This window comes from Eurytemora carolleeae, unplaced genomic scaffold (assembly GCF_000591075.1).
Source record: "Eurytemora carolleeae unplaced genomic scaffold, Eaff_2.0 scaffold2512, whole genome shotgun sequence".
Classification (NCBI taxonomy): Eukaryota; Metazoa; Arthropoda; class Copepoda; order Calanoida; family Temoridae; genus Eurytemora; species Eurytemora carolleeae.
This window is the reverse complement of record NW_019398401.1, coordinates 643-9903: the sequence shown is the minus strand read 5'-3', so window position 1 is coordinate 9903 and position 9261 is coordinate 643. Positions and strand designations below refer to the sequence as shown.

Below are 9261 nucleotides of genomic sequence, written 5' to 3'. Positions count from 1 at the left end.
GCACAAATTTACTATGTATTGTACAGTGTACGCTGTACAGAGCACAAATTTACTATGTATTGTACAGTCTACGCTGTACAGTGCACAAATTTACTATGTATTGTACAGTGTACGCTGTACAGAGCACAAATTTATTATGTATTGTACAGTGTATGCTGTACAGAGCACAAATTTACTATGTATTGTACAGTGTACGCTGTGCAGAGCACAAAACTATGTATTGTACAAAGTATAAATAACCTGCAAAGTAGTAACAGATTGGCCGACTGTAAACATAAGTCTATTTTCCCAAGCCAAATATATTCCATGCAGTGCCTTCAATCCTTCAGGGCTATCAGGCAGATAGGCCTATATTAAAAGGCTTTGAAAATTTAATTTTACTTTATATATATGGATATGCTACCTGACGTGGGAAATTAGACGCCGAGTAATGTTTACCAGGGTTGGGATGCTCAGGTCCCTGGGAAAAAACTTTTAGTAAGTAATTAATCACCTCATTCAAAGCTCTTAGTCACCACCGATAATCTCTTAATACTTCCCTTACTACGGTCTAATCGTCGGCTAAACCGATCAAATTAAACTTTTTTAGGCATCTAACTGTCTGACATTACCCTGCAGGGAATGTTTATGGTTGGTCGAAGTTGAACATTTTGCTTTGAAAAATCTTCGAAATTAATCATTTATGAAAAAACAAAAGAATCCCCGAAAACTATTAAAAATGGCGACTCAGAGTTCAACGCTAGGATTTTTAAAAGGTGCGCGAAGCGCCCTTAAACTCTAGTAAATATATAATGATAAAGAAATGAAGAATCACCTGAATACCAGCTGTAAAATTAAATGTAAGCTGAAATGTCCTGAAATTAATAATTTTATAAAATTCACTAGCAATAACTCCCCACCCTCCTAAATGTTTTTCAGAGGTTTTTTTCACAAGATTTTTAGGGGAAATAAATTTATTGTGAGAAGTATCAAAATTAATATCTAATTCCACTCCCCCCCCCCCCGTCACAGATAATTCTTCAAAATATATAATAAACTCTTTTCCAACCTGGAGTTGGGATGTCCAGGAAGAGATATATTGAGAACTGTATGGGATATGGTTCCTGAGATGGGTCTAGTTCCGGTCCTAGTTCCATATATTTTCCTACACTCGGGACACTGCAGGAACTGGGAGGGACTTTGAGCAATCAACTTCTCCACGCAACTCTAAAAGAACATGGGTTAGGAACATACAATTCAGGGGAAAGGGATTGTTCAGGGTTTTAAAGTGAAATGTCCAATTTACTTTGGTACTCTTTAAAACTTAGAATGATCAAGAATGACAAAGTTATTCTTATTTAAATATCCACAAAAACCCTAAACAGTATACAAGCTGCTAAATATATAAAAATAGCATTATTTATTATCCCAGAAATCAAAGAAAAAAACCTTTCATTTAATTTAATTTAAAAACAGCGTTCACTATGTAATCTTCAGTTTTCACACAAAAACACTGATTTCTCCAATGTCAATACTCAGACTAAGGTTTGAAGGATACCGTTGTGAATTGGACATGTAACTCAATAAATGCATGGTCGCCTAAAAATAACGTCCATAGTTTGTTTAAACTACCTGATGAAGAGTGTGTTTACAGTCTACAAGAGTAAGAGAACGAAGCTGGTCTGAATATATGTTGTAAGAACTTCGCTGTCCAAGCACATCAAGACATATTGAGCAATCAGGTATATCTTCCCCAGGACTGCAATCAATGAATCAATCAATCAAAATCAGTTATTCAATCAGTAAAATAGTAAACCAATCAAATATTAAATCTATTAATAAATGACTGCATCAATGAATTAACCAATCAATAAATAAACCGCATTACTAATCAATGAATCTATGAATTGAACAACTGCCAAGAAACAGGATTAATCAAGAATAAACATTTAAGATTGAAGCAACATTATTTCTACCTTGGAATGGTCCAAGGTGTACAGTAGGTGCCTAGTAGGTTTGAGTAAGGTCCACCAATCACAATATTTCTGGAAACCCCAATTGATTTTTTATCAACTCAGAGACATGGCTTTTGATCAATGCTTGTGAGATACCATCTAGTTACTAGTAGTATCTCTCCTATACAATAATTTACATTTTTTTTAAAATCAGTTAACCTCATCTTTGAAACCCACACGCTGCAAAAAAAAATCAAAATTGATAATGTTTTGATGATGGAAATGACGATAATGCGAATAATCAAAAAAATAATAATACTTTTCAGTGGGGTTTCCTAATTTGAGCAGCTGATAAACTGGAAGTAGCTGTAGATGCCCCACTGGGTTGAGCCACAGCAGGTTTACAGTTGGAGGTCTCACCCTGCCAGGGAACAAAACTACTAAAAGCCCAAAAAATTAATCAAAAAAAACTTTATTAGTATTCGTTTTCCAAACCTTGGGTCGTAATTGAACTCATTTATTCCAATATTTCTTCCAAGACCCTGAAAAATCATTAAACAGATAGAACACTCGCAAAATAATTTTTCTTCCCCCCCCCCCGTTTAAAAAAAAATATTCCCCCATAAGTTATAAAGGGTTCTATTTGCTGAATTGAGGAAAATCAATTATTTTTAGGAGAAGGTCAATGAGTTTTTGTGTTTGAAGTATTAAAAAGAAAGGAAAAAATTGCATTTTGATTTTATGTCTAATTTTCAACCCCCCCCCCGCATCCAAATCTGAGAAATATAAACCGCTCAAGATAAAGAGTTCAATGAAGGAACAAATATCCAGAAAAAAATGAAAATATTCATAGTAGCCAAAACTTTTTTGAAAAAATCCGCACATTTTCAGAAAAAATCGTACAATCCGTACAATTTAAGAAAAATGTAACCATTTAAAAAAACATCAAAATTCTATTGTTAATGTGTGAGGGTTTTAACTTCTTCAGTAGGAGAAGTCATTACATTACTTTTTTTATCTATTTCTAAAAAATACTTTAATACATATTTATTCAAGTAGATTAGGATGAGAATGAGAGGAGAAACAAGCAAATTAGGATGAGAATGAGAAGAGAAACAAGCAAATTAGGATAATAATGAGAAGAGAAACAAGCAAATTAGGATGATAATGAGAAGAGAAACAAGTAAATTAGGATGATAATGAGAGGAGAAACAAGTAAATTAGGGATGATAATGAAAAGAGAAAAAATAAATTAGGATGATAATTAGAGGAGAAAAAAATAAATTAGGATGAGCATGAGAGGAGAAATAAGTAAATTAGAATAAGAATGAGAGAAAACAAGTAGATTAGGATGATAATGAGAAGAGAAACAAGCAAATTAGGATGATAATAAGAGGGGAAACAAGTAAATTAGGATGAGAATGAGAAACATGTAGATTAGGATAAGCATTAGAGGAGAAACAAGTAAATTAGGATGATGATGAGAAACATGTAGATTAGGATAAGTATTAGAGGAGAAACAAGTAAATTAGGATGATAATGAGAAGAAAAACAAGTAAATTAGGTTGATAATTTTTGGGCTAAATAAAATCAAATCCGTACAATCCGTACATTTTGGCCACCCTGTATGCTAGTCAAAATCATTAATAAAACTTTAATTTTGTTAAATTTTCAATCAACTATTTTCTGAACTTTCTTCTTTCTATCTACTTTATCCCTGAAGTACAGAACTAGAGTTGAAACTTGGATCTTGTTTAGGATAAAAACTTTCTACTCTGGAACAACAGCATTTAATAACATTTAGAAATAGTTAATGAATTTATTATACTGAGTAATTTAACAAGTAGATGGTGCATAATGGCTCGTGTCATAGATGTATCAAGTACTATGTGTTCTTGTGAACACAAGATTCTATCTTAGAAACCAACATGAACATTAACACTTTCACTTTTTGAAATTTTCAGAAACAGGGGACAATAGTTAAAATATCATGAGTTTTTTCTAGAAGATCAATTCTAGGATATTTTTTTTCATTATCATTTACATCATTACTATGTTCCTACATTGTTGACTTTAGAATGACTTTTGACAGAATCAAGTATTGAAAAAATTAAAATCAACATTTTAAGTTCTTATTAATCAAACTCGCCAACAGGTTTCTATTCTTAATAAAATTGCTGTTGTTCCTAAGACGACTGTTGCCTATAACCGGTTGATTGTTGGTCAACATCACACAGCTGTCTACAGAGCTTCTTCTCATATAAGTAACAACAACAATAAAACATAAACATAAAACAACATCAGTTTATCAAATTGTTCATTGTTCAGCTTCTCTACAAAAAAAATGACAACACTAATAAAATAAAAAGTGAATATCGTTTTTTCTTAATGTTTCAGCAGTCCCATTTCACTTAATTAGTGATTTAAGTGTTTAATAAAAATATTAAGCTTTGTAATTACATCAAATACACTCAACCAGTGCTATAAAATTGTCTTCATATTTTAGATGTTTCTGGTTATCACTATAGTTGGAGCTCTAAAACATGATCTCTAGAATATCCTAGATTATTTTCCTTGTTGAGCTTAATACCATGATCTCTAGAATATCCTAGATTATTTTCCTTGTTGAGCTTAATACCATGATCTCTAGAATATCCTAGATTATTTTCCTTGTTGGGCTTAATACCATGATCTCTAGAATATCCTAGATTACTTACCTAGTTGGGCTTAATACAATGATCTCTAGAATAACCTAGATTATTTTCCTTGTTGAGCTGAATACCATGATCTCTATAATATCCTAGATTACTTACCTAGTTGGGCTTAATGCCATGATCTCTAGAATAACCTAGATAACCTACCTAGTTGGACTCAATACCATGATCACTAGAATGACCTAGATTACTTACCTAGTTGGACTCAATACCATGATCACTAGAATGACCTAGATTACTTACCTAGTTGAACTCAATAACATGATCTCTAGAATAACCTAGATTACCTACCTAATTGGACTTAATACCATGATCTCTAGAATATCCTAGATTATTTTCCTTGTTGAGCTTAATACCATGATCTCTAGAATATCCTAGATTACTTACCTAGTTGGACTCAATACCATGATCTCTAGAATAACGCTTAATTAGTGATCTCTAGAATATCCTAGATTATCTACCTAGTTGGGCTTAATAACATAATCTCTAAAATAACCTAGATAACCTACCTATAGTTGGACTCAATACCATGATCTCTATAATATCCTAGATTACTTACCTAGTTGGGCTAAATAACATAATCTCTAAAATAACCTAGATAACCTACCTAGTTGGACTCAATAACATAATCTCTAAAATAACCTAGATTACCTACCTAGTTGGACTCAATAACATGATCTCTAGAATAACCTAGATAACCTACCTAGTTGGACTCAATACTATGATACTAGAATATCCTAGATTACCTACCTAGTTGGGCTTAATACCATGATCTCTAGAATATCCTAGATTACCTACCTAATTGGACTTAATACCATGATCTCTAGAATATCCTAGATTATTTTCCTTGTTGAGCTTAATACCATGATTTCTAAAATAACCTAGATAACCTACCTATAGTTGGACTCAATACCATGATCTCTATAATATCCTAGATTACTTACCTAGTTGGGCTAAATAACATAATCTCTAAAATAACCTAGATAACCTACCTAGTTGGACTCAATACCATGATATCTAGAATATCCTAGATTACCTACCTAGTTGAACTCAATACCATGATCTCTAGAATATCCTAGATTACCTACCTAGTTGAACTCAATCTATACCATGATCACTAGAATGACCTAGATTACCTACCTAGTTGGGCTTAATACCATGATCTCTAGAATATCCTAGATTACCTACCTAGTTGGACTTAATGCTGTGATCTCTAGAATATCTCCGTATGGTTCAAATAACTTGAACAGCTGATCCCCGGTCAACCCGACAGCAAGGTTCTCGACCTTCATAAAGATATGCAAGTTCTACAGTATGACTTATAAAACTGTGGGATGAAATAGGATATAACCTTCAAGCAATTTCATGTATATTGTATATATGAAACTTAAATTAGTTTCATTTTATTAACTATAAAAGAACTGAGTAAACTGCACAACTGACGTATAGTTTGAAAAGTCATAATAATAAACTAAACTTTGAGCAAAAAATTTTAAATTATTCAAACTATTTTGATTGAACAATTGTGCTGGATGATACTTGTCTCTTAGTTTTGTGTTTCGATTATTTAAAATAAATGAAACCTTCAATTGCATAAAGATCGCGAGTTTCTAGGACTCAATTAAAAGGATTCAATTAGAGGAGCGAGTGAAGGCATACCACTCAATTTTTTCATCCGCACCAGAAATGACCTCACGACTCCGCCTTATTATGTCCGACCACATATTATTTTCGTCAGACATTGTTCGAATTTTAACAATTCATGGACATTTTTAATTTCATAATCTTTCAAGCAAATTAAAACCATTTGTAATGTTCTTTACCAGATGATATCAGTGTTAATTTTTAATTGAAGATTCTAACAAAACCCAGCTCACATCACACAAAAGTTGCAGTTAAGGTCTAAATTAAAAAAGAAAACGGAAAATTGTGAGGTCCGGACGAAAAATTGACGAGTCACGTATGTTAACCGTTCTTTTGTAAATTAGGCCTAATTATCGTTTTAAAACAAAATGCATTTTAAACGGAATCAACCAACATTGAAAAGCAATACGTTGCCAAAAGCAAAAGTTCGGACAAAAAAAAGTGGAGTGTTAATTGTCGCGCAGACGAACACATTGTGTGGTGTGCTAATAAAAATTCAATTTGTCTGCTAACATAACAATAAAATTGCTTTTCTAGAATTTTTTTGTCACGATAAAAAATTATCTTTTTTCCAAATTAACTTTTTCAAGAAAATCTAATTAAGGATAAAGCAAGATTTCAAAAAAAAATTATGGTATAAAAACCATCTTTCTAGATCTTTCCACACAGATGCACACTTACCTTTACAAAGTTTGTTCTGTTATCCATGGAAAAACATAAAATCTGAAAAATCAAACATTTTACATTTTACAATTTTTTTACTTCAAATGCAATTTAATACATGAATCTTAGGACAACACTTCCTCACTTTACCAATTTAGATACAATATTTCAATTCTGCTGATTTTCTTGACGCTTGCATCATACAACAGAATTCAAATAAATTACAATATATAATGAACAATATCTTAGAAACCAACATATTTCGATGATAGAAAAGGTTACAGTATTATGACTTATTTTACATTTCAGTTCTAGACCTAGAAACTTTTGTAAAAAGTTTTTCAGTGTTAGGAATGACATTTACTTCTATTAGGCTGATTTGTTTGAATAAAAATTGATCTGTGTGATTTAGAATTGATCAAGATACTGATTAATTGATCAGAGCGTAACTTTTACTTCAGATTCGTTTTTTATTTCAGTTGATCTGTTTTATTTAGACGATTAGTGTTTAAAATATTGCAGTATCGGTTAGAATTCTGATAAATTGATCAGAATTTCAAATAATTGATCAAACTTCTGCATGATTGATTAAGTTTAATTGATCTTTAGGATTGAAGATTGTTTCTGAATAATTAATTTGAATTCTTGTTTTACTGGTTGCTGATGTTTCTCTGCTGAAATATTTTCTCCTGTAAATTATAAACAAAGGGTAGTTTTCTCATCCGCCCTTCAACACTCTTCTAAACATAAAACGTTCAGATACATGAATAAAATATTTTTTTTAAAAAGAAACCGTTTGATTCAAAACAAACATAGAGAATAGAATGTAAAATATTAGAGTGGAATTTACTAGAAACAAGTGTAAAACGGCCATTTTGTTGTACTGTTTCCATACTGCAGGTATTTATTTATTTATGCTATATAACCTTTTGGGCCCTGGAATATCATTTTCTAGAAAATCTAAAATTATTGTTAAAAGAAAACCAAATTATGAAATAGGCTGGTTTCATAATTGACCAATGATCATTTCACATAGACTCTATGCCTTCCACTTTACAAACGATGATTTTCCGTTATAACTATAAATCAAATGATGTTTTTATTCCCCTAATTCATTATAAAGTTTATTTAACAGTTTAAAAAATTCGAAATTAAAATGAATAGTCTAGGGAACATACTGTATTAATGTACTCTACTGCATATAATTTGTGAACATTTACATGATTTGTACACTTTGAACTCCCTTTCAGGCTGAAAGGGACTGACAAAATTCATACCGAGAGATTCTTTAAATTCCTCTCTAATATATATTCTATTCTCTATGAAATCAAAGCAACTTCTTCGAGACGACCTATGATGAAAGAACAAATAAAGCAATAGTTCTGTGCAGGATTTTAAGAATAAAAGATAAGAAAGTTAAGTAAGGAAAGATGTATAATAAAAACATACAAAAAATCAAAGAGAAATAGCAAAAAACTAAAAGATTTAGGGACTATTTAGTGTTTCCGGTCTACTGTGCGAGATGAAAACGGCTTTAGAACTAGTTTTAATTCGTTTTTAAACAAACAAAATTTTGTAATCAATGACTGCTAAAGCTTGGTCCTTATGCACTCTGCATTTTTTTGAAAAACCAAGCCTTGCTTTTTGGTGGTTGTTTAGTGATCACAATGAAGATAGTTCCTGGGATTTCCAAAAATATCACCGTAAAATTTAAACCCTCTCTTTAGCTCTTCTCTCATAAATGATGAAAAATGAAAAAATTATGAAGATTTAGAATTTGAGCAAATGAACGTATTCAGTTTCCTCGAATTTCTTCTCTCTGGTGAAGAGAGGTTCAGGGTCTAGAGAACTAACAGCTTCAAGGAGAACATCATGGAGAACCATCAACCTTAAACAGAGATCATCAATATTTTTATGTTTAACAATATTAGTTCATTATACCGTACTTCGAACCTACACAATTAACCCGGGGTATATTTTTTTTATTTTTATTGATTAGAAAAAAATGAGTGCGAAAGTGTATGAAGAAAGAAGAAAATATGTTATTCCAAAAAACCTTAGGTGCGCAAACGCGCTTTACACTCAGGAAATTTTAAAATTATGGTTTCTTTGTAAAAGTGAATTGTGGAATGTGGATGTCTGCTATAGAAACAATGGAGAGAATTGCCAAAATTAACTAATTTACAAGCTAAAAGAACATGGCTGGAGTCAAATATTAGTTTAAAAATAAAACAATGGGGCATATCTCAGTTTTCATTCAAATCACCAAACCCTGAAAAAAAATCTAAAAAATTGATTTGGTTCAA

The 9261-nt window shown here is 31.6% G+C and overlaps 1 protein-coding gene across 4 annotated transcripts; it reads right to left on the bottom strand.

Annotated features, from left to right (window-relative positions):
* Positions 1-198: 198 nt before the first annotated feature.
* Positions 199-7694, bottom strand: LOC111717321 (probable E3 ubiquitin-protein ligase DTX2). Of its 4 annotated transcripts, none has more exons than XM_023492818.1 (12): positions 6974-7694; positions 5837-5934; positions 4121-4210; positions 3652-3709; positions 2430-2476; positions 2270-2374; positions 1956-2024; positions 1612-1738; positions 1049-1206; positions 815-854; positions 404-460; positions 199-348 (listed from the first exon to the last, which is right to left on the bottom strand). In XM_023492818.1, exons 1-12 carry the CDS (start codon positions 6998-7000, stop codon positions 214-216), a joined length of 1011 nt encoding a protein of 336 aa, XP_023348586.1. In that variant the 5' UTR covers positions 7001-7694; the 3' UTR covers positions 199-213. The 4 variants fall into 4 exon arrangements, with proteins under 4 accessions (XP_023348586.1, XP_023348587.1, XP_023348588.1 ...); XM_023492819.1 differs by having other exon boundaries at positions 4121-4189; XM_023492820.1 differs by having other exon boundaries at positions 4121-4186.
* Between the last annotated feature and the right edge of the window lie 1567 nt (positions 7695-9261).

Bases quoted from the DNA above. Each gene is read 5' to 3' on its own strand.
- LOC111717321 (XM_023492818.1), bottom strand. From the start codon at position 7,000: ATGGATAACAGAACAAACTTTGTAAAG. The intron at 3,710-4,120 runs GAACAACAGCAA...CTGTTGTTCCAG, and splicing joins ATAGGCAACAGTCGTCTTAG to AGTAGAAAGTTTTTATCCTA. The intron at 2,375-2,429 runs GTTTGGAAAACG...TTGGGCTTTTAG, and splicing joins GAGTTCAATTACGACCCAAG to TAGTTTTGTTCCCTGGCAGG.